At 43.1% G+C, this 26,320-nt stretch overlaps 1 protein-coding gene across 1 annotated transcript in view; it reads left to right on the top strand.

Annotated features, from left to right (window-relative positions):
• Positions 1-26,320, top strand: part of LOC124795776 (thymus-specific serine protease-like) — a 150,886-nt gene that overhangs the window by 77,949 nt on the left and 46,617 nt on the right. The window contains exons 6-8 of the mRNA XM_047259860.1: positions 1,302-1,588; positions 8,284-8,416; positions 22,088-22,257. Coding sequence (XP_047115816.1) covers positions 1,302-1,588; positions 8,284-8,416; positions 22,088-22,257 — 590 coding nt within the window. The remainder of the gene's footprint in view (positions 1-1,301; positions 1,589-8,283; positions 8,417-22,087; positions 22,258-26,320) is intronic.

Below are 26,320 nucleotides of genomic sequence, written 5' to 3'. Positions count from 1 at the left end.
AACACATCTGAAATGTAACGTTCACTGTTCAAACTGCCGTCAGTGCGAACAAGAGGTGACCGAGACGTGTAACCAATGGCACCCCATACCATCACGCCGAGCGATATGCCAATATGGCGATGTCGAATACACGCTTCCAGTGTGCGTTCACCACGATGTCGCCAAACACTGACGCGACTATCATGATGCTGTAAACAGAACCTGGATTCATCCGAAAAAATGACGTTTTGCCATTCTTGAACCCAGGTTCGTCGTTGAGCACACCATCGCAGGCTCTCCTGTCTGTGATGCAGCGTCAAGGGTAACCGCAGCCACGGTCTCCGAGCTGATAGTCCATACTGCTGCAAACGTCGTCGAACTGTTAGTGCAGCTGGTCGTTGTCTTGCAAACGTCCCCATCTGTTGACTCTGGGATCGAGACGTGGCTGCACGATCCGTTACAGTCAAGCGGATAAGATGTCTGTCATCTCGACTGCTAATGATAGAAGGCCGTTGGGATCCAGCACGGCGTTCCATATTACGCTCCTGAACCCACCAATTCCATATTCTGCTAACAGTCATTGGATCCCGAACAATGCGAGCAGCAATGTCGCGATATGATAAACCGCAATCGCGATAGGCTACAATCCGACCTTTATCAAAGTCGGTTCAAATGGTTCAAATGGCTCTGAGCACTATGGGACTTAACTACTGAGGTCATCAGTCCTCTAGAACTTAGAACTACTTAAACCTAACTAACCTAAGGACATCACACACATCCATGCCCGAGGCAGGATTCGAACCTGCGACCGTAGCAGTCACGCGGTTCCGGACTGAGCGCCTAGAACCGCTAGACCACCGCGGCCGGCTATCAAAGTCGGAAACGTAATGGTACGCATTTCTCCTCCTTACACGAGGCATCACAACAACGTTTCACCAGGCAACGCCGGTCATCTGCTGTTTGTGTATGAGAAATCGGTTGGAAACTTTCTTCATGTGTCCACGTTGTAGGTGTCGCCACCGGCGCCAACCTTGTGTGAATGCTCTGAAAAGCTAATCGTTTGCATATCACAGCATCTTCTTCCTGCCGGTTAAACATCGCGTCTGTAGCACGTCATCTTCGTGGTGTAGCAATTTTAATGGCCAATAGTGTATTAATAACGCAGTATGTGCCGTAGATGCTCAATTTTTTTCGCTAATTCGATGACCATAGAATTTGACTCTTGTAGAACGTGTAACATTCTGGGTCGACAGAATCCTCCTAAGGAAGAGCCCAGGTTTATTATTTTTAGGTTTCGGGGACAACATTGATCCGTGTTGCAGACTGTGCACGCCTCTGAACGCCAGCAACACGGAGGACGTGGCCTCAGTGGAGGACGTCCTGGAAGTTCCTTTTGCGAACGCAGTGCAGTCGTCGTCCAACAAGGTGGGCGACGGCGTCAGGCGGCTGTGCGCCGCTGCGCGCAACTCTCCAGGGGAGACTGCGCTGCAGCGGCACGCGGCGCTCGCCGTCGCTGACTTCGGCGCCGACGCACGCGGCTCCTGTCTCAACGCCACCTACGTCGCCACCATCGCCGACCTGCGCCGCACAAACTACTCTTCCTCCAGCTGTGAGTACTTGGACGATAGCTGCGCAGAAGGCGCGTCAGGGGAGGGGACGGTAGTTGTTGGGAGGGGGGGCTCCCTTGCTCACGATACAATGCAGTAGGTGTCGCATAGTTCTAACGAATTAGCCTACACACAAACGCCTATCACGCAGAACTCGTAAGCTACAGCTAGCGAGCCTGCAAACGATCATATTAACCGGTTATGCACGGCAAGACACAATCAACGCTTTCTCTGCGCGATAGCAATGGAAGTACTATCAATGACAGTGCTCCTGAAGCAGAATTACTAAACACAGCCCTCCGAAATTCCTTCATCCAGGAGGACAAAGTAAATATTCCCAAAATCGAATCAAAAACAGCTGCCAGCATGAGTAACTTAAAAGCAGATATCCTCAGAGTAGTGAAGCAACTTAAATGAATTAATAAAAGCAAGTCTGCCAGTCCAGACTGTATGCCAATTAGTTCCTTTCAGAGTATGCTGATGCAATAGCTCCATACTAAACAATCATAAACAAACACTCGCTTGATGACATATCCGTACCCAAACACTGAAAAGCTGCACAGGTCACACAAATATTCAAGAATGGTAGTAGGAGTAATCCACTAATTACAGGCCCATATCATTAACGTCGATATGCAGCAGGATCTTGGAACATATATTGTGTTCGAAGATTATGAATTACCCTGGACAGAATGATCTATTGACACACAGTCAACACGTATTTAGAAAACATCATTGGGAGTGTTGTCGACAAGGGATTTCAAATTGATTCTGTATTTTTAGGTTTCCAGAAGGCTTTTGACACCACACCTCACAAGCACTTTGCTGTCAAACTGTGTGTTTCTGGAATATCGTCTCAGTTATGCGACTGGATTCGTGATTTCTTGTCAGAAAGGTCACAGTTCATAGTAAATGACGAAATGTCATCCTGTAAAACAGAAGTGATTTCTGGCGCTCTGCAAGGGACTGTTTTAGGTCCTCTGCTGTTGCTTATCTATATAAACGATTTAGGAGACAATCTGAGTAGCCGTCTTCGGTTGGTTGCAGATGATGCTGTCGTTTATCGTATAGTAAATTTATCTGATGATCAAAACAAATAGCAAAACAATTTAAGAAAGAAATCTGTATGGTGCAAAACTGGCAATTGACCCTAAACAACAAAAAATTTGAAGTCATCCACATAAGTACTAACAAGAATCCGTTAAACTTCGGTTACACGATAAATCAATCAAATTTAAAGCCCATAAATTCAAGTAAATACCTAGGAATTACAATTACAAACAACTCAAATTGGAAAGTACTCATAGAAAATGCTGTAGGAAAGGCGAATCAAACACTGTGCTTTATTGGCAGAACACTTACAAAATGCAACAGATCTGCCAAAAAGACTATGCCTGTCCATCCTCTTTTGGAATGCTACTGCACGGTGTGGGATTCTTACCAGATAGGATTAATGGACTAAGTCGAGAAAGTTCAAAGGAGGACAGCACATTCTGTGTTATCGAGAAACAGGGGACATATCATGGACATGATACAGGATTTGGGTTGTACATCATTAAAACAAATGAGTTTCTGGTTGCAGCGGCATCTTCTCACGAAATTTCAATCGCCAAGTATCTCCTTCGAATGTGAAAATATGTTGTTGACGCAGACCTACATAGGGAGATACGAATATCATAATACAATCAGAGCTCGCAGGGAAGGAGATAGGTGTTTGTCATCCCACACGCTTTTCGAGAATGGAATAATACAGAAAGTGTGATTTGCACAGGATGCATGTAGACGTAGATATGACAAATAAATCGACAGGTCAACCGTTTATTATTAAAAATGCAATGAATACAGGATTACACTGACATTCCAACAGAGAGGCAGATTTATTTTTGCCTGTCTTGGATCCCTGTTCTTCTTTCTCTTGTTGCCAAGTTAAAAATAGTTTCTTTTGCCAGAACACAGCGGTGTTTGTACAGTTTCACTTCACTAACATTTTACTTCAGTTGTGACAGAATCCTGAAACAGCCTACTATTAACCAAACAACCGAGGACAAGTGAAGGTGAATAACTCGTAATGTCTTTTAAATTACCGAAATACTTAAATGAATGCCTGACCTGGGAACACGTACAAAACTGTAGCTATCATGTAGCGCGTTGTTGCTGCAAGTGATGTGCTTACTCTGTGTTATTGTTAGGAAAACTCTATACGAACTGACTGGGCAATACAGAGTATCCAAACAATACAGTCACTGCAAAATACATTCAGCCTCTTAGGTACTGAATCCACTGGTCCAGTTCAAAACTAACAACTATGGTCCCTGTGCACATAACAAATAAATAAATTGTCTTACCTTTACAGCAGCAATGGTGGATCACGTTATATTCTGCTCTCTCATGAAGAAGAGTAAAATATGCTATCTACAGATTCAGCAGTGTTGAATGATCGCCATAATACTTTGAAATATACATGAAATTCTTTTGGCTGATAAATGTAAATATTTGTGAAAAATTCAATGCCAGCACTTGTGGCGTTGTTTTATCGAAAGTGAAGCTCACAGTATCTTTTCGTGGAATATCACGTGGAAACCGTGGAAGCCACAGCGGAGCGGCCGAAGCCGCTGCAAGTAGACGAAGACAGCCAGAAAGGCGGAGCCGAGCCTCTACGACTCACTCGGCGGACAGAATATCACTAAGGAGGAAAACTTCAAACAAGCGACGCTGCGGAGCTAAAAGGGGAATGGGGCTATCGGTGCACGATTCAAAGTCAGACATCGCTATGTCATTGTTCCCCATCACAATCTGTACTCCTACACATATTGTATAATAACCTTACAGGGGACGACATTTTCAATTGAAATTCACTGCCTGGTGCTGATGGATAAATACATTGCCGTGCCTGTGCTGTCAAGGAGAATGATACGATGTTCCTCTGGACATGCATACATGTACAAGTATGCAGGCAGGAACACTAAATAGTATTTATCCGCCAGTACCAGGCAGTGACTTTCAATTAAAGATGCGCTCCCTTGTAGGGGAATTATATAACGTGTGAACAAGTACAGGTTGTGACCTAGGAACGATAACATACGGAAGTTTGGGCCGGGCTGTGAGTCGTACACGGATACCCAAAGCGCTTAAGGCGACCGCTTGTGTAAAGCGCTAAATCTGAGTTCGAGTCCTGGCTAGCCATAGATTTTCATTGTCACCTGGAGAGGAATGACTGCCAGTCAGACACACGCACGATTCATCTGGTATGAGCGTCCTGACCTTGTGTAGAATGGGGAAGGCGCGCGATCTATCGGAGCTCGACCGTGGGCAGATTGTGATGACCCGGAACCTCTGCACGAGCGTTTCGTAAACTAAGCGACTTGTCGGGTGTTCAAGGAGTGCTGTGGTGAGTGTCTTCAACACGTAGAGAAACCACTTCGTGAGGTTGGGCAGCCATCCCTCATTACAGATGTCGGACATCACAGGGTGGGCAGACTGGTAAAACAAGACAGGCGGCGAAATCTGCCGGAACTATTATTAGACTTTAATGCTGGGCAGAGTACAAGTGTGTCTGAATACACAGTGCACCGAACAGTCCTAACGATGGGGCTCTGCAGGCAATGACCCATGCATGCGCCAAAGTTAACATCATGACATCGGCAACTACGACGGAAATGGGCACATGACCATCGTCACTGGACGTCGGCAGAGTAGCAGAGCGTTGCATGGTCTGATGACTCCCGATACCTTCTTCACTATGACGATGGGAAGGAACGAATCCGCCGTCTTCCAGGTGAATAGCTCTTTGACACCTGTACTGAGTACGGGGATAAGCTGGCGGCGGCTCCAGTACGCCCTGGAGAACATTCACGTGGGCAGCCTTGGGTCCAGTGGAGCTCGTGCTAGGTACCATGACAGGCAAGGAGTATTATACGCTGGTGATGACCACCATATACCCCTTCATAAGGATCATATTTCCCGATGGCAGCGGCTTTTTTCATCAAGATAATGCGCCAGGTCACAAGGCCAGGAGTGCGATGGAGTGGTTCAAGGAGTATTATACGCTGGTGATGACCACTGTACACCCGTTCATAACGATCATATTTCCCGATGGTAGCGGCTTTTTTCATCAAGATAATGCGCCAGGTCACAAGGCCAGGAGTGCGATGGAGTGGTTCAAGGAGTATTATACGCTGGTGATGACCACTGTACCCCCGTTCATAACGATCATATTTCCCGATGGCAGCGGCTTTTTTCATCAACATAATGCGCCAGGTCACAAGGCCAGGAGTGCGATGGAGTGGTTCAAGGAACACAGTGGCGAGTTCCAGTTGTGCTGGCCGTCCAACTCGCCAGATCTGGACCAGATCGAACCCTCCTCGGAGTTTACAGGAATTAGGTGACTTGTGTGTGCAGATGTGGTGCCAACTCCCTCCAACGACCTACCAAGGCCTCATTGCTTTCACACCACGACGCGTCGCCGTTGTTATCCGTGGCAAAGGTGGACATATCGCCTATTAGGTAGGTGGTCATAATGTTCTGGCTAATCAGAGTACATTTAAAGATTAACGTAGTACAATAGGTGCCTGAGTGTTCTTCAAATCGAGAGCATAACGACGCAGCCGTGTGACCATGGCTGTTTCCATCTTGGAAGACAGCATAATCACCATGAATATGTAGGAGAAAGGGCAAAACCTGATCACCGATAACGTTGAAATACCTGTCCTGGTTCATGTTCATGTTATCTTGAATGAGTGGGTTCACGTCAAGGCACGAAAAACACAAGCAAAACTTCACAGTGCCATATCAGATCTGAACTACGTCCTCCAGGCATTGTGAGTTAAACACCTCAGTGAGCCGCCGAAGCATTCAGCACACTGCATCATTTGGAAACTGGCTACATCGCGACTCGTCGGACAACACAGGCAGCTACTTATATCCATATGAGTGGTGTTTAGTCTTTAGGACATTTCCGAAAGAACAGACACCATTTCTGTGTTTGATCCCGCGGCCGCACACAGAATATGTTCAGAAAGGAGAAATTCCGAGCTCTGTTGCATTTGGGCAATGAAAGAATTCATTGGCGACAAATGGAAATTTGTACCAAGACCAGGATTCAAGTGACTCTGAGCACTACGCGACTTAACTTCTGAGGTCATCAGTCGCGTAGAACTTATAACTAATTAAACCTAACTAACCTAAGGACATCACACACCTCCTTGCCCGAGGCAGGATTCGAACCTGCAACCGTAGCGGTCGCTCGGTTCCAGACTGTAGCGCCTAGAACCGCACGGCCACTCCGGCCGGCAGACCAGGATTAGAACCAAGCTCTCCTGCTTGCTAGGCAGATACAACTGCACGGACTACCCAAGCGCGCCTCCCGTCACAATCCAAATTCCCGTTTGCCGCACACTACAAATGTAGCAGCCCCTAGCCCTTTGTCTTTTGTTGGTCACATCAATCCCAGTCCCGGCTATGAGTGCTCTGCACCACTCGTATGCGCCATGAAGGCTAATATGATCATTCAGTGCAGAGCACTCTTCGTCGGACCTCATGCGGGACTGTGCATGATGTGACGAACAAGATGAGGGCAGAGGGCTAGGGGATGCTATGTTTGTAGTGTGCGGTAAATGGGAATTTGGACTCAGAGGGGAGGCGAGCTTATGTAGTCCGTGCAGTTACCTGTAACCGTTGTGCCGCCTTGGCGTTGATGGTTAACGCATCTGACTAGTAAGCAAGCGATCCAGGCTCGAATTACAGCCTCAGTGCAAATTTTCATTTGTTGCTAATGAATACCTCCACTTCCTAAACGCGGTACAGGTCGGAATTTGTTCTTTCCGAATAGAGTCACCTACTGTCCAGCTTCTGTGTTGTTTGGCCTATTGAAGACATGACGTTTTATGTGCTATTGTGGGCAATGGCGTTTTGCGAGGTATCCTCTCTAAACCTGCAACATATACAGTTCTTTTGCAATGTTCACTGAGATACTGGTTGATATGGATGTGTTTTCATTAAAAGCAGACATTTCTATGGGGTGTGGAGCCGACTGACATTGACAAAGCGAGACACTCATCTCGAGTCCTCGTCGGCTAGGATCTTTTTACCACCACAGATTTCACGCTGTGTTTCAGGGATGCGAGTGGTACACCGTTCTTTGTAGACACATTGAACGGTGTACGTTGCGCCACCAACAATTAGGATAATTTTATTCGCGGTATGTAATAGATACATGCAAACACAAAACGAAGTTCTTTTTATTTTTGTCATTCTGTCACGTCATCACATCGACCCATATTAAGGCGTTGGTACCATACAATCAAGGCCACTGCCATGACTTAAGTCAATGGTGGCGATTCACTGACCGCTTCCATACCAATCACAGCCCTCCAAAAGCGAACAGTCTGGTGTTTTAAAGGGGCGACTAAAAATTTCACTGTTGAGCTTATTTTGAATATTTCGTATGGTTTATGACTTGAGTACTTTGTGAAATGTCCTGTTCTTAAAAACACAAAAACAGTAGCTTTTGTATGTAAATTTATGAGCACTTTTTTCTTTTTCTTTTTTTTTTTTGGAGTGAACAACCACCCCCAGCGGTTATAGAAGTGCCTGTAACGCACTCTGTGTTTATAATTTTGCAAATTAATCAATGGTATATATGACTGAAGAGTGAACAGCTGTGAGTAATGACATAGATATTACTGATGTTTGTTCACAGCGAGACAGTGGCTATACCAGACGTGTACAGAATTTGGCTACTTCGTGACGACGGATTCTGATAAGCAGCCATTCGGCCACAGAATAGGCGTCTCCTTCAGTGGGGGTATCTGTGAAGCCGTATTTGGACCAGAGTAAGTAATTGGATCTTCAGTTATTTTTGGCCACTGTTTATCTGATAAATGAAACACAGATAACAGAAAATCCAAAATTTAAAATAATCCTTTTTCCTTTATTACTTCGTACTGATAAAAGTCTGCAAGAAAGAGAGTGCCGGCCGCGGTGGCCGTGCGGTTCTGGCGCTGCAGTCCGGAGCCGCAAGGCTGCTACGGTCGTAGGTTCGAATCCTGCCTCGGGCATGGGTGTGTGTGATGTCCTTAGGTTAGTTAGGTTTAAGTAGTTCTAAGTTCTAGGGGACTTATGACCTAAGATGTTGAGTCCCATAGTGCTCAGAGCCATTTGAACCATTTTTTGCAAGAAAGAGTACTTCACTTGTTTCACGCCTCCACAAAGAAACTGTGAAACTGGATCGCGTGAAGGATGGCTAGTAGCGGGGCAGCGTATATTCCACTTAAAAAACAAAACCATACCCATTTTAGTATAATTAACACATGGCATAACAGAGGTAAATTTTCTTCTCACATCGAAAGAAAAATTTTCTTTCCTGCACTACTGTCCATTAAAATTACTACACCGCAAAGATGACGTGCTACAGACGAGAAATTTAACCGACAGAAAGAAGATGCTGTGATTTGCAAATGATAAGCTTTTCAGGGCATTCACACAAGATTGGCCCCGGTGGCAACACCTACAACGTGCTGACATGAGGAAAGTTTCCAACCGATTTCTCATACACAAACAGACTGGTGAAACACTGTTGTGGTGCCTCGTGTAAGGAGGGAAATGCGTACCATCACGTTTCCCACTTTGATAAAGGTCGGATTGTAGCCTATCGCGATTGTGGTTTATCGTATCGCGACATTGCTGCTCGCGTTGGTTGAGATCCAATGACTGTTATCAGAATATGGAATCGGTGGATTCAGGAGTGTAATACGGAACGCCGTGCTGAATCCCAACGGCCTCGTATCACTAGCAGTCGAGACGACAGGCATCTTATCCGCATGGCTGTAACGGATCGTGCAGCCACGTCTCGATTCTTGAGTCAACAGGTGGGGATGTTTGCAAGGAAACAACCATCTGCACGAACAGTTCGACGACGTTTGCAGCAGCATGGATTATCAGCTCGGTGACCATGGTTCCGGTTACCCTTGACGCTGCATCACAGACAGGAGAGCATGCGATGGTGTGCTCAACGACGAACTTGGGTGCACGAATGGCAAAACGTAATGTTTTCGGATGAATCCAGGTTCTGTTTAGAGCATCATGATGGCCGCATCGTGTTGGGCGACATCGCGGTGAACGCACATTGGAAGCGTGTATTCGTCATAACCATACTGGCGTGTCAACCGGCGTGATGGTACGGGGTGCCATTGGTTACACGTCTCGGTCACCTCTTCTTCGCATTGACGGCACTTTGAACAGTGGACGTTACATTTCAGATGTGTTACGACCCGTGGCTCTACCCTTCATTAGATCCCTGCGAAACCCTACATTTCAGCAGAATAATACACGACCGCATGTTGCAGGTCCCGTACGGGCCTTTCTGAATACAGAAGATGTTCGACTGCTGCCCTGGCCAGCACATTCTCCAGATCTCTCACCAACTGGAAACGTCTGGTCAATGGTGGCCGAGCAACTGGCTCGTCACAATACGCCAGTCACTACTCTTGATGAACTGTGGTATCGTGTTGAACTAGCATGGGCAGCTGTACCTGTACACGCCTTCCAAGCTCTGTTTGACTCAATGCCCAGGCGTATCAAGGCCGTTATTACGACCAGAGGTGGTTGTTCTGGGTACTGATTACTCAGGATCTATGCACCCAAATTGCGTGAAAATGTAATCACATGTCAGTTCTAGCGTAAAATATTTGTCCAATGAATACCCGTTTATCATCTGCATTTCTTCTTGGTGTAGCAATTTTAATGGCCAGTAGTGTGTCATTTGGTTTCTGACTCTATGCAGATTTGAAAACTGTTGAGCTGAAATATTATGCCTGATTGAAGACGTTTTCTACTCCGACTTAAAGTTGACGTTGTAGGTGATTAAGGCTGTACTAGGGTCTTCTGTGTCGTGATCCACACCATTTACAGTAAAATAACAATGTTAAGTGCTGATTAGCTAACTGGTATGTCAAATTATACGAGTTCGTAACATCAGACGTTTGCAGATCTTCCTGTGCGCCAATGATTGCTTTGGTAATTGCTAGAAACAACTTTCAGGGGGGCAGGGGGGGGGGGGGTCAATCACAGCTCGGAGATATGGTGAATAACAATAACAAACACTCAGCACTCAATACCCCTTCAAATTATCCTAAAAATTATAACAATTTAAAATGTCAAGAATGATGAGGTGTTTCCAAAGGCCACGTACCTGTATGAAGGAGCTTTATTCGCAACTACCAGTTTCACGTCAGTAAAGACGCAACTTCAGGTTTATAATGGTTGTGTTGGCTTGGTGCATAAGTTCGTAGCGCTTTTCCGTACTAAAAACAACAGATACACATAACAACGACTTCAGTCATCAATATTATACTATCCTTCGCTGTTTACAACAGTCTGCCAACGCTGGGGTTCGACTCTGCAATTGCAGAAATCACGTGGTTTTGAGGTGAAGAACTCGTCAAGCCTAGTCCGGCGCGCATTTTTATCCTAGAAATAAGTTTCTGGAAGGCTGCTCGATAGAGAACGGAAAAGATGAAAATCTGAGGGCGGAACATCAGATGAATAAAGTGGGTGAGGAATGACTTCAGAATTCAGCTTCTGTATAGAGTCTTTTGGCAGTCTAGCAAAATGTGGGCCGGTGATATCGTGGAGTAGCATCACTTCAAGCAGTGTTCCTGGTCATTGTTCTTTGATTGCGTCTGCAAAACGTGTCAGTTGTTGCCAATAAATGTCAGTACTGATGGTTATACCTCGGGGAGGCAATTCGTGGCACAATGAAAATAATAGTTTAGTCTGATTGTCAAGTATAACCTCTGCCCATACTACACTACTGGCCATTAAAATTGCTACACCAAGAAGAAATGCAGATGATAAATGGATATTCATTGGAAAAATATATTATACTAGAACTGACATGTGATTACATTTTCACGCAATTTGGGTGCATAGATCCAGAGAAATCAGTACCCAGAACAACTATCTCTGGCCGTAATAACGGCCTTGATATGCCTGGGCATTGGGTCAAACAGAGCTTTGGATGGCGTGTACAGGTGCAGCTGCGCATACAGCTTCAACACGATACCACAGTTCATCAAGAGTAGTGACTGGCGTATTGTGACGAGCCAGTTGCTCGGCCACCATTGACCAGACGTTTTCAGTTGGTGAGAGATCTGGAGAATGTGCTGGCCAGGGCAGCAGTCGAACATTTTCTGTATCCAGAAAGGCCCGTACAGGACCTGCAACAGGCGGTCGTGTATTATTCTGCTGAAATGTAGGGTTTCGCAGGGATCGAATGACGGGTAGAGCCACGGGTTGTAACACATCTGAAATGTAACGTCCACTGTTCAAACTGCCGTCAATGCGAACGAGAGATGACCGAGACGTGTAACCAATGGCACCCCATACCATCACGCCGGGTAATACGCCAGTATGGTTATGACGAATACACACTTCCAATGTGCGTTCACCGCGATGTCGCCAAACACGGATGCGATCATCATGATGCTGCAAACAGAACCTGGATTCATCCGAAAAAACGACGTTTTGCCATTCATGTATCCAGGTTCGTCGTTGAGTACACCATCGCAGGCGCTCCTGTCTGTGATGCCGCGTCAAGGGTAACCGCAACCATGGTCTCCGAGCTAATAATCCATGCTGCTGCAAACGTCGTCGAACTGTTCGTGCAGATGGTTGTTCTCTTGCAAACGTCCCCATCTGTTGACTCAGGTATCGAGACGTGGCTGCACGATCCGTTACAGCCATGCGGATAAGATGCCTGTCATCTCGACTGCTAGCGATACGAGGCCGTTGGGATCCAGCAGGGCGTTCCGTATTACCCTCCTGAACCCACCGATTCCATATTCTGCTAATAGTCATTGGATCTCGACCAACGCGAGCAGCAATGTCGCGATACGATAAACCGCAATCGTGATAGGCTACAATCCGACCTTTATCAAAGTCGGAAACGTGATGGTACGCAATTCCCTCCTTACACGAGGCATCACAACAACGTTTCACCAGGCAACGCCGGTCAACTGCTGTTTGTGTATGAGAAATCGGTTGGAAACTTTCCTCATGTCAACACGTTATAGATGTCGCCACCGGCGCCAACCTTGTGTGAATGCTCTGAAAAGCTAATCATTTGCATATCACAGCATCTTCCTGTCGGTTAAATGTCGCGTCCGTAGCACGTCATCTTCATGGTGTAGCAATTTTAATGGCTAGTAGCGTACTTTTTTTGGCTCTCTCTAACATTCCTTTCTTTTCCTTGTGTTAGGAGAAAGATACGATTTCTAGTCAACAGTAACGGTAGTGGACTGGAATGGTCTGTGTTGTTCACGAGCCAATTGATGACGGAAATGGAACGTGCCCATGTGGCCGCCCACTGATTTTCGTGGTTTTGGCTTAGAGCATGCAGTATCCATGCACTCGATTTTTGAACCTTATCCATTGAATGCAAATATCACTCGATGGTAGGATGTTCACAGGTCATCACATTTGCCTTTTCTCGAGTACATTGACTTAGATCACCGTGGATTAATGCCTTTATACGATCTTCAGCAAACCCCAAGGTCTTCCTGAACGTGGAGAGTCACTAATGTCAAAAACATCCTTTCCTAACATATAAGATCATTTCGTTGCCGGGCTCTGTCCAATGGCATTACCCTCACACATGGCGCAGATGTTTCTGGTTGGCTCCACTCCTGTCACCTCGCTATTGAACTTAAACAGAAGAATATGACGGAAATGTTCCGATTTCTCCAATTGACACTCCATTTTTTACAGTCCACAGCTCCACTCACTGCTCCGTAAACTCAAACAGCAACAGTGAACTACAAATAGAAAATGACGATGTCTGCATGAAATGGTGTACACTCCCATTTCTAGGTGAGGTATCAGATCGTTGCCAAAGCACTGAAAGCCTGCAAGTATAGTGTTTCCTACTATGTTAAGAACACGACAGCCCAATGTGTTTTTAATAGCAAATATAAGATCCAGTTATTAGCCAACAGTGGCCTATACAAAATCACCTGCTCTAATTGTGACAGATTTTACATCGGTCAGTCAGGCAGATACATAGCAACTAGGCTGGCTGAACATGAACGCAGCTGGAGGTTGCAAAATTCTGACTCCACATTTGCTGGGTATGTACTGAGTGAGGGTCACAACTACCAGCCAGTGCCCCACGTACTTCACTTAGCAAACATAGGTCATAAACTCAACTTGCTGGAAGCTCTGGAAATTGAAAAACATCTTGTTCACAGTCCAGATCTAATCATAAATGACCAGACACAGCTCAACACTTCCCCTCTCCTAAGCTTTATACAATCATCTCTGTTGTTCATTACTTCCCACAGTGTGTGTTCCTACATATTCCCATTTTCCTGTATTCGTTAAGTTCTCTTGTTTTATCGAAGTTGTCTATGTATTCCATGTAGATTGTAGTTTCAATAGTTAAGCCTTTTTTAAAATTAGTACTTGTATTACTGTCCATGTTTAACACCTCTTGTAGTTGTCTCACCAAATATTGTTCACATTTTGCTTTGTTCATTTATTTAATGCAAACTGTTACATAGCCACTGTTTTGAATATAATGTTATGTTAAAATGCAGTACCACCACACTCTCAAAGATTGCATTTACTGTATGTTCCCTCAAATGCCTCCATTTTCCTGTATCTGTTTATTTCTGTTTATGTTGCTGATATTGTTTAAGTTCCTTATGTATTCTGTAATTAATAATTGTTTCTTCTTTTAATTGGTTTGTGTATCAATCTCCACGTTTTATACCTCCCGATATAGCCTTGTCAAGTATTAATTTTATTTTATTTTATTAGTTTGTTTATTAATAGAAACTATTATGTGGGCATGCTGTTTTTCCTGTCTACTCCATTTTTATTTATTTAATGTTCAATTTTTTACTTTTTCATTGCATTACCACCACACTGTCAAATATATTACTTACTATATGTTTCTGCTTCAGTCTAGAAGTGTTACTTTTCTTCCAATGTTGTTTGCAAACATTGTAACTTCTTTGGTAACAATACTCAGTAAACGTCTGAAGATGGCCTTGTAAGCCGAAAACTGGTTAACACAATAAAAGTAACATTGTAGAACAAAAGCAAACTGGTGCTTTTCATTTATTGTAATGTTATTCTACCAAGAACCGACGGAAGATTCTGTTAACATGATAAAAAAAGCAATTAATGACTAAACCAACATAAACAACAACTCACTGATAATGTTAGTCACTAAAGCAATAAGAAACAGAAATGTGGAATATAACCACAATAAATAATTAATTAATCCTCTCTCTCTCTGTCTGTCTGTCTGTCTGTTTCACAAACACACACATGAAGAGTAAGACATTCACACATAACAAAACACAAACACACGCATACACACACACACAATAAATATCGGATCTCACAACACAAACTAAAGATGGAAGATAAAGACACAGGTACATCTGGGAATACTACGATGCAGTAAACACGCACATTCAACAAACAATGAGAATGGCAAGTGAAGTGTTATAACGAATTTGGTTGAAAAACGCCGGAAAAATAAAATTCGAATATGGGGATCGGGCAAACACATCTCCAGGAGCACACTCACGGAATATCAACACTGGAAATCGAAATACCATACTTAACGAAACTTGTGGCGCAAAAGTTGTTTCTAACCTGAGAAACGAGAGAATAACATGAGAAAACGTAGCATAGTAACATGCTTGTCACTACTACATAATACATTTATATCTCCATGAATTTTGAAGCAACTAGGGAACGCTGAAGAACGGTAAAAAATTACTATTCTTGCTGGAGAGTTTGGATGCTACAGGTTCATTCCTCCACTACCTGGCGCTATCGAATGTAAAAGTGATCCATTCCTCGAAAATCAGTATCGATTTTGAAGGAATGACAATCTGATGCCAACAAAGTACCTTAGGGGTAATACAATAAAAGTTTACAATAACAGTTTATACACGTCGTAAGAGATTTCCTGCACAGAATCTTTGCTTCCTGATATTTATCATCAGAGCCAAAAGTATAGCTCTGTTTTGATCTGAAATTACTTAAGGAAATGGCGTCTCTCACATTTCAACTTCACTGTTTCCGAACTATCTCGGTCAGGTTAGTGCAAGTTTCTCAGCAAAGCACTGGAGCGAACGCGCCAGTGGCTGTGAAATACATATCATGAAATCTTCAGAAAACTATTTGGTAAAAAAATGATGCTTTCTCATCACATTGCTTGACCTCTTCGCTCGGTAAAGGACTGAATTTATTTTTGTTATTGACCGTAGTTACGATACTGCACGAAACTAAGTAAATGACTGCACGAAATTTTTAAGCGTTTGCAGAGGTAAAAACGCACCGCATACACTTTGCATATAGTTCATTTACGTCTTGCATGTCTGTGTATAAAATGTAGCGAAGATACCTAAATTATATTTAAACCTGAGAACAGAACGATATGTCTCTTACTTCACGAGATTTTGGATTGTGAATGTGGTATATGGGCCGCACGTGGCGCACCCAATTCTGTCCCTGCACATCACAAATAGTGGTCATAATAATCGTCAATTTCATATACAATTCAAGATTTCGAAACAACGTTTTCTGCAAATGACAGTACGCAAAGAGGACGTATTTTGTTGTATGATTAACACTTGAAAGGTCTTGGTCAAATGTTAAATTACACAATGAGTGTCTGTCAGAATTTTCATAGGCCAATAAAGAAAGAGATATGTGCAAATGAGATATCAAAGTGACCAGCGTGAGGTCTAGTTTCGCAAAAAGAAAATATTTATTTGGTTGAAAGTAATCAGGATAATTAAGGAAAATTTACTTAATGATTTGAGGAGAAATTGAAATATTTCACGAACAACGGCTGTTGGCTATTTAAATGAAAGTGTCAAAAAGTTCATTTCTTCACGGCCTAGCTGTTTTGTGCATAAAAAGATATTTAACTAGCTTAAAGGCTTCCTTCGAAAAAAAATCTGAATTTAGACATTTCGAGAACAGAAGACACTAGGAAGGCAAATGAGGTGTCATTAAGATCATGCTTTCTGAGTAAAACTTGAAAATAAAAAAATGAAAAAAATTGGTCAAATGTTATGTGAAATGATGTGTGTAAAAGAAATAAAGTAGATTAGAGAATCACTTGACGTACCTTTGAATGATGCTCGAAATCGTGTACAGCAAATGAACTGCACCAAATGTTTTTCTAATCTGTTCTATTTCTTGGTTTTAGCCAAATAATTTCACAAACCATTTAAACTTTCTTTCAAAAATTTTGCATGCTTTATTTATGCAGACTATTTAAATTAATTGAAACACTTGGCATTAACAATTATTGCTGGTGAATTACGTTCCCAACAAACAAAAATCAGTAAAATTTCTTGGTTGTTCCTGAGATAGGTGTGTAAACGCTTAAAAATCAAATACTTTGCCAAGAACTTAAAAAATATGCTTTGGGATACAGGGTACAGAGTACATATAAAACTTAATACACAGATTTAGTGTTAGAATGGTACACATCAAAAATAATATCGCTTGAATAAAAGCTACGACCAAGAAACGAACACAGACCAGTGATTTGGTAGTTTAATTACCTCAGACACCTCATCAGGAATGTCACTCATTTTTCGATATTTACGTTAGTCAACGATTCTTAAACACTCATCGGCTGTCGAAAGTTCGTGGTCAAATACGATACACTCGTCTTTAATTCATTGATTAGATAGTGGAATGTATCTCTGCTCGTCCACGTGTATTTGAAGAATTAGTCTGGTGATTTTCGTAGTCAGTGCTATAAATTATGAAATTCTGCAAGAAGAGTCCTACCTCTGTAAATATCATGCACAGCACATCACTTTATTTTCCTAAGTGATGCTACTTTTTCTGCCTTGCTCTCGAGATACAATATTTTGTGGTTTATGGGCGCCGTTTTATAGAAACAGCTAGTCGACTCCAGCAGCTATCTTGTAGCGGGATTCGTCACTCGCACGCAGGACGCGATGGTATGTTGCCCAATGCTGCTGTTTGTAACTGGAGTAGCCCGAATTCAGATGTCGCCTGCCCTCGGTCACTTCAGTCGCTGACATAGGATGCGGCTTAAGGCCAGTCACATATGCTATGTGATCAAAAGTAACCAGACAACCCGAGAAATACACGTTTTTCGTATTAGGTGCAATTTGCTGCCACCTACTGCCAGGTGCTCCATATCAGCGACCTCAGTAGTCATTAGAAATCGTGAGAGAGCAGAATGGGGCCCTCCGCAGAACTCAACTGGGGTTAGGCGATTGGGTGTCACTTAAATCATACGTCTGTACGCGAGATTCCACACTCCTAAACATCCCTAGGTCCACTGCTTCCGATGTGATAGTGAAATGGAAACGTGAAGGGACATGTACAGCACAAAAGCGTACAGGCCGATCTCGTCTGTTGACTGACAGACACCGCCGACAGTTGAAGAGGGTCGTAATGTGTAACACGCAGACATCTATCCAGACCATCACAATGGAATTGCAAACTGCATCAGGATCCACTGCAAGTACTATCACAGTTAGGAGGGAGGTGAGAAAACTTGGATCTCATGGTTGAGCGGCTGCTCATAAGCCACACATCACGCCGGTAAATGCAAAACGACGCCACGCTTGGTGTAAGGAGCGTAGACATTGGACGACTGAACAGTGGAAAAGCGTTGTGTGGAGTGACGAATCACGGTACACAACGTGGCGATACGATGGCAGGGTGTGGGTATGACGAATGCTCAGTGAACTTCTGGCTTTTAGGAAAACTGGCTGCTAGGGAAGCAGTGGAAGAAAATGATGGATGTTCGGGTATTGCAGTTGTACCTGATGAAAGTTGGCAGAAAATGGGACATACCCTGCAGACACGTCGAAACACCAACAAATGGGATAATTTCATTTACCGTGTGATCATGGGTATGCTCAAAAACCAAACTGTAGGTCTTTTTTTCTCATTATGTCACAGCTGTACTTCGACCCATATCACTCTGTTGATTCCGTACAGCCAACTGGCACATACACGCCACTTCATTGCCACAACTTACATCAACGGTTGAGGGTTACGTTACCGCCTAGTACCGTTTCTACACCATTTACGCAGGACTTTCCGAAAGTGAATTTCCTCACTGTTTTTGAAAGAGAAGATTGTACAACATGTGACACAAACAAACGCCATAAGAATCCACACACATTACTGGTTCAGCAATGGAAGGGGTGTCAGCAGAGGAGGAATGATGCATGCGCAAAACGCTGAAGAAGAGAGATTAGCAGCAGAGCGGCGTGACCGAGATTATTCGATTACAAATCACGATGACGGAGGAACATGTACAGAGGGACATGTACTGACACCGTGGGACTAGTGTGTCTGTCATCCGTGAGCACCTATAGACCGTGTATAGAGAAGAGGTCATGTCTCGTAAAATACCTGGTCACTGGTGTTGCATGTTCAGAGAAGGAAGGTCGAAGTGGGCGTAACTCCACATCAACGAATGAAAAGAACATTGCTGGAGTACAGGACTTGGTGTTGGCGGACAGGAGCATAAAGCTGTCAGACGTGGTGTCCACACTGGGTATTGGCCGTGCTCAGGCTCATCACATTCTCCATGATATGTTGGGTTACCGAACAGTGTCTGCAAAACGGGTGCCAAGAAACCTGACCCTGGATCACAAGAGTGCAAGAACGGGAATCAGTCACGATCACTTGCTGCAGTACGCACGACAGGGAAATGAGTTCCCATTGAGAAACATCAAAGGCGATGAGACATGCGTGAATCAGTTTACCCCAGAATCCAAGGCCTCAATGACACGGGGGATGCAAAATGGTGTGATTCTCCTCGATTTCCTCTAGCAACGGACCATCAGTGTTGCACCCTCGTAAAACTCAGGTCCACCATTCAGCGAAGGAGATCAGGACTCTTGAATGACGTTGTTGTGATCTTGGACGACAACAAAACACCACACACAGCAAGGCTCACACAGTGTCAGATTCGTCACTTCGGATGGAAATGATTGGGTCACACAGCCTACAGCCTCACACCTGCCCACCGGACTCTCACCTGTTTCCTACATTGAAAGCTGCACTCTAAGGATGTCACTTCCAAAGCAATGATGAGGTGGAGCAGACTTTACGAAAATTCCTTGCATAGCAGGGCGCCAGTTGTTACCAGAGTGGTATCTTCAAACTGATTGCAATCTACGACAAATCTCTCAATGTCAATGGTGAGTATGTCCAATAATGCAAGGAGCATATTTCATGACGCCATAGTGTATCTGTTTTTGGATATAAAGTTCCCATGTGAAAAACAACGGCGAAATTTACTTTGGAGACGTCCTTCGTGTACCGATACAAAGCGACCCCTTTGCTCTAATAATGGTGCGACCAATATTTTGTACGGTCAGCTTAGTTAAAAGTTGTAGACTCTGCTCCAATCGATTATCGTTAAAGAGTCATTCTAGAAATGAAAATTTAGAGGTACTCATTCGTTCATTTTTGAATTAATCCTGTGATATTATTCTGTTGTGCAGTCAATGTTAAGAGGACCACACGATGCCTATCTAACCTATCTAACCCATGTTAATTTAGATAAGTGTTTGACCCATTTCTGAAAAAACTATTTGATGCAGGACCTTAATATTTTTACTGTATGTTACATGATGCTAATAGAGTCAACTGTACTAAAATCTGCTTTATCCATTTTATAGTTTTTAAGAAATACTTTTTTAAATTTATTAACAAAAATATTAATTTTTTCTGCAGAAAATATTTTTTATGAACTTCCTAATGCGGGAATATTAATGAATGTAGTACCAGAGGTGGCTTTTATGTTATGCAGAGTCTCCGAAAATTTAATTCATTTATCTATGATAGTTTCTGATATAATGGGGCATACGTACTGAAAATTTTAGTTTGCGGGAAATTGACTTTAAAGAAAAAACTTTTGAAATTTGTTATTTTCAGTTAATTAAAACTGTCCTGTTGCATATGATGGACCTTCTTTGGCCTCTAGCAGGTCTTCTAGGTTCTTTTTCACCTTCCTGGATGTTTGTCTTGCTTTCTTGGCTATATTAGATGCAGACCTGTCTGCATCGGCTATCCTCATTTTATCGCAATGTTGCAGCCCGCTGATCATATTTTCACCAGGATTAATTCCAGCTTTTTCAGTACTCAACACTTTCCAATATTACCACAATTCAACGTAATAACAGCATTATGAACTCCTAGTTTCATTGTATGCATGCCTACAAATTCAGTTTTAGGAAGGCGGTTCCAAATTATGCTGTTGAAACATTCATTTGCGTTCTGTGTCTGCCCATGCAGACATTTCCTTAGAAGGTCAAGACTAGCCAAGTCTCTGAAAATAGGCTTAATTGCTGTGATAACAGCAGCAGGAAGAGAATGCTGGTGAGAATAAGATTCTCCAGTTGCCTGACCCCTATTGTATTTGCACCACGAATTTTCTCCTGATGGACACAATCCATGACAAGGGTTTTCATCAGTAGAGGACTTATGGAAGAATATGGCCCAAACATTTCTCTTCATTGCCTCCAGATTTTCTTTATTTCTCCTAATTGCCTGTCCATAGCATACCCGCAAGTTTTCTGTTTCAGTTTTAGTTAACCGACCCTGTCCGGTCAGCAATTTTCCATCTTCTAATTTTTTTTTCCTCTCATCTCAACAGTTAGTTTTCTCAGCCTTGTTCCCAAATGTTTTTGAACATGGCCTACACATTCTATTTTGCTAATAATGGCATCTCCATATGGCTTAGAGTTCACCACATTGTTGTATGCCTTACTGTCACCAGCGCACAAATATCTGGTTTACCGTACGCCTCTTGTTTCTACGGAGCGATGAAATATTTGTTGTACTCCATGAACTTCCATACCACCATTGTTTCTCGAAAATTAGCCACAGAGTTGTGTTCTTTATGTTCATTGACTTTACAACATTTGCAATATTTAGACATTATCTCTACGTCTAACACTTTACAGGTGTCTACACTCGTGGCAGGTCTATAGAAGAGGAAGTGCGCTTCTGATTAAAAATACAGGACGCTATTTAAAAAAGACATATTGCTGTTCACATCTTCACAACGAGCTAAGGCAGTCATGTTGGTTAATGTCCCCCTTTTAGCTAAACAGCCTCTGCTTGATATATTTTTCTTTCATTTTGCTTCTGGTCAAAAAGTTATTTAGGGTGATCAAGATAATTGGGCACATTGTGTAAACTTCTAACACATACGAAAAGGTATACATGTCACTATGGTCTCTTCCTGTGGCTGGCCGGTGTGGCCGAGCGGTTCTAGGCGCTTCAGTCAGGAACAGCGCGACCGCTACAGTCGCAGGTTCGAATCCTGCCTCGGGCATAGATGTGTGTGATGCCCTCAGGTTAGATAGGGTTAAGTAGTTCTAAGTTCTAGCGGACTGATGACCTCAGATGTTAAGTTCCATAGTGCTCAGAGCCATTTGAACCATTTCTCTTCCTGTCAACAGGTTTACGCTGGAACGCACCAGCCACGGGGTGTCGGCAACTAACACTCACTTCGGTGGTCGCTCCCCCAACGTAAGTCACGTGGTTTTCGTCAACGGTGCACTGGACCCCTGGCATCGCCTCAGCGTGACACACGATCTCTCAGACACCGCTCGTGCTGTCGTCATTCCGGGTAAATATCCATAAAAGCTCATTAACCACGTCATTCGTAAGCATTATTGTTATTGCTTTGCTGATAACATGTTTCTCTGAGAAATAATTTCCGAACTGTGGTATTGCACCTTTTCTTGAATAAAGTCAAGACCCTATCATGAAATGTAAAATGAAAACAAAACTCAGGTTACCATATTTCAGACAGATATAAATGCAGGGAAAATAAGGATTGCTTCAGAAACATAAGGATAATGCTAATTCTCCCTCATGTGCACTATGAGAACACTTGACAAAATAGACTTTGTACATGCACTCATTAATTTAATTGGAGACGAGTAATGTATTGGAGTGAGGTAAAAGGAGAACACTTCTTTCATTACAGAAGCTAATTTTACTTACTGGCGTGTCGTCAGACAGGCGTGGCAGTCAAGTGCAGGATGGGCAAAAAATGCAAAATCAGTACACTTGATTGCAGCCAGACCATTGGTGCTCGATGAATGGGACACTCCATCCAGCGCAAACACTGAGCTGGGATTTGCAGGTACCAGCATGTTCAGGGTGTCCCATGAGTACCCCAAGTAGACCAAACCAAAGCCTCCCGATTCAAGTGCCACAAGCAAAACATTAACGACATGGTTCATGCATACTACTTCAGATTAAAACAGCTGATCGACAGGCTACAGTGCAACAAAGTGCCAATGCTGGTAAGCAACTAGTGATCGGCGGAACTAGTGGCGGCTCGGGCCAGATTTTACAAATGTACTACAACGTGATAACCTATAGCCTTTTGACTTATAAGGGCAGTAATCGTAACTAAATTCAAAATATTAATCCAATGTTACGTATATAAATTGAACTGTTGAAATATATTTATATTTTATAATTAATCATTTAACACTGCGAGGAATAAAATAAAACAAAAATAGTGGGACCAGATGGGAACCGAACCCATGCCACCACATCTCCAATCTGTGCTAAATCAATTAACTGCCGCCCCACTGCAAGTTTCGCAGCACGAAGTCTCCTCTCACTATACAATTACATTTTTAGAGACCTTTTTCACCATTTCCTATGGCCAACTTAGACGCAATATTCTAGAACTTGGAAGGTGCATTTGCCTGCTTCGTTCCCATAGTTCGAGCCAAATCGGTAAGCCTCGTCCCACGCTCTTGTATTTTTAGATTTACCATTGGAGTAGACGTATCTAACTCTTTAAATCTCACTTCCTCCTCCAAAAGATCTACTGGAAAAGGTCCGTTTTAGCAGATCACCTATAGAAAACACTTTCATACTAAAAGAAGGTGGCATTTTCCACGTTTGCTGTATTCATTTTATTTGTTCTCCACTAGTTTCAGCCATCTAGGCCATTTTCAAGTGATTTTGTGGTCCTGCAATAGAAAACTATGCCTAACGTATTGAAATGTCAGCGTCTTTAAATTTGTGTTTTCTATTCGTTTCTGTTCACAAATGCTGTCTTGTAGGTTTGACAGCTTGACGTTTACAGAGGTATCGTGCCTTTGTAAATTTTAAACTGTCAAACCAACAAGACAGCATTTGTGAACAGAATGAATAGAAAAGATAAATTTAAAGACGCTGACATTTCAATACGTTAGGCATAGTTTTCTATTGCAGAACCACAAAATCACTTGAGAATGGCCTGGAACGCTGAAATTAGAGACGAGGTGCTGGCCGAAGTAAAATTATGAGGACGGGTCGTGAGTCGTGCTTGGGTGGCTCATTTGGTAGAGAACTTGCCCGCGAAAGGCAAAGGTCCCGAGTTTGAGTCTCGGACCGGCACACAGTTTTAATATGCCAGGAAATTTCAGGCTGAAATTAGTCGCGAAAAAACAAAATGAATACAGCAAAAGTGGAAAATGTCACCTTCTGTTAATAAATTCATTGCTGTGGTACCCAATATGAAAAGAAACACTTCTATACTAAAGTTGCTCCTACACTCGCCTTTTTTACGACTATCTTTAGCCTTCTGACTTGCAAGGGTAGCAATCGCACCTAAATTGAATATAGGAAATGTATTCACAGCTGCGAATATGAACCACCTTCGGCCATACATTGGAATGATGACAATGAAAATTGTTGCCGGACCGGGACTCAAACCCAGATTTTCCACTTTAAGCGAATGTTGTTCTCGGCATTTGGTCTCAGCAGATATATTATGACCCTCTGTCATGCTGATCGTTAAATACTGCACTTAGTTTTTTTTTATTATTACAAAGTGTAGCGAGCCCTCTGGTCGAAAGTACTGAGCTACTATTGCGCTGGCCAAAATGTTTCCACCACCAGGATTCGAACCAGCTTACCCCTGGATCGAGCATCACCACACAAGCATGTGTTAGCGACCGCCACTTCAGCCATCTGAGCAGAAATCACTGTAAGAGCATTGCATCTCTTAATAATAAAGTCATAGCTATTTCGTAAATAAATTGAAATGTTTGAATACTTTCAATTGTATTAATAGTTGTTTAACATTGTGAGGAATAACACAAAATGAAAAAAGTTGGAAGCAACAGAAATCGAATCTAGGCATTCAAAGCACCACTCAGTGAATTTCACCACTTCCACAGAGACCCAGTACCGGAGCTGTTCTTTTAAAACGTCACGTACTTCACCCTTCGACATTGCATGCAGTTTCAAAGAAAAATACCGACCTTGTGCTTTGAGCAACGTAGTACTCATAGCGCGAGATTGGATGCTGTCACATCAGAGCATACACAGTTGTAAACAGACAGCTGCGTCCCTTCTCTAAGCTGATCGTAGCATGGCTGACCATCATTTCAGCACTCTACACTGGTTTCCAGTTACCTCGGAGAGAGCGCTGCGAAAGATGTTTTCGTCCATTTTATTTGCATACGAGCACATATTCAAAGAGAAATGGTGTGATGTTAGTGCGATTTCCGACTCATATTGAAAGAGAAATGGCAGAATTTTAGTGCTCTATTTATCATGTGCTGTGGCACATTAGCACATGACAACTGGTTGCCACTGCATGAGTACCTCAAGTCAGACCAAGCCAATGTCTCCAGATTCAACAGCCGCAGCTAAAACATTAACGACAGGGTTCACACATAATACTGCAAATTAAAACAGCTGATTGATAGGCCACAGTGCAACAAAGCGGACGCCAAACCAATGCTGGACAGCAACTAGAGATGAGCCAGACCATTAGAAAATCTTGTCCACTACGGAGTACACGGCCACCCTCACCCCCACCCCCACACCCTCCACACATGTACTTCCCACCATACGCCACAGGGCGTACCTTTTGATCCTCAAACTATGAAGAAAGGTCACATTGACAGGTAAGTCATGGTGCATATCGCACTTGTTGCATTTGATGGAGTACTTTGATTGAGTTTTTCCCTCGGAAGTACAGTCAACAGTGGAAACTTTAACGGATTCGGGAGTGTTACGGTTTTTGCTGTAATTAAATTGAGATTTGATTCGCAACTTACATAGTTAACGAACTGAGGACAGTGGGATCAGCATTGCGTTCACCAGCATTATGGTTAATGGTTTGTCCTGTGAAATACTCAGTGTAGAATGCATCAATTAGTGCGAAAATTAATTTTTACAATGCCAGGTTGTGCTGTTACGGGTTGTTTTCCTACAACAGGAACATAAAGGGAACTGACATAACGTATCACAGTTTCCCGCGTAATGAAACATTACCAAAACTACGGCTGTCCAAATGTTCTATGAAAGACAGCGTATATGTTGCGCATGCACGAATATGTTCACGCCATTCCGCAGAGGCAGATTACAAGAGGTATTTACGGTCTGAATTGCTCAATTTGCTCCGAAAAAGAGTGCTCAAGCCACATGTAGTGCCGTCGTGCAATTTACCGCGCAGTAGTGCGATTGTCAATGTGTCACCTGCAACAGAAGCGAGAAGCAAACGGTATAAGAAACGAGAACTACATGAAAGATCTCTCTAGACTCTGGAAAAGCTGTCACCAAATAAGAAACATCTTAATAAGGGCTTATTTACGGATGACAGTCTTTCTTTTGGCACAGATAGTAACTTTTATGAATGCTATAGAGGCGTTAGAAAGAAGGAAACGAAC

Source organism: Schistocerca piceifrons, chromosome 4, assembly GCF_021461385.2.
Source record: "Schistocerca piceifrons isolate TAMUIC-IGC-003096 chromosome 4, iqSchPice1.1, whole genome shotgun sequence".
NCBI lineage: Eukaryota > Metazoa > Arthropoda > Insecta > Orthoptera > Acrididae > Schistocerca > Schistocerca piceifrons.
The sequence above is the reverse complement of the archived record's forward strand: the minus strand, read 5'-3'. Positions and strand labels throughout refer to the sequence as shown.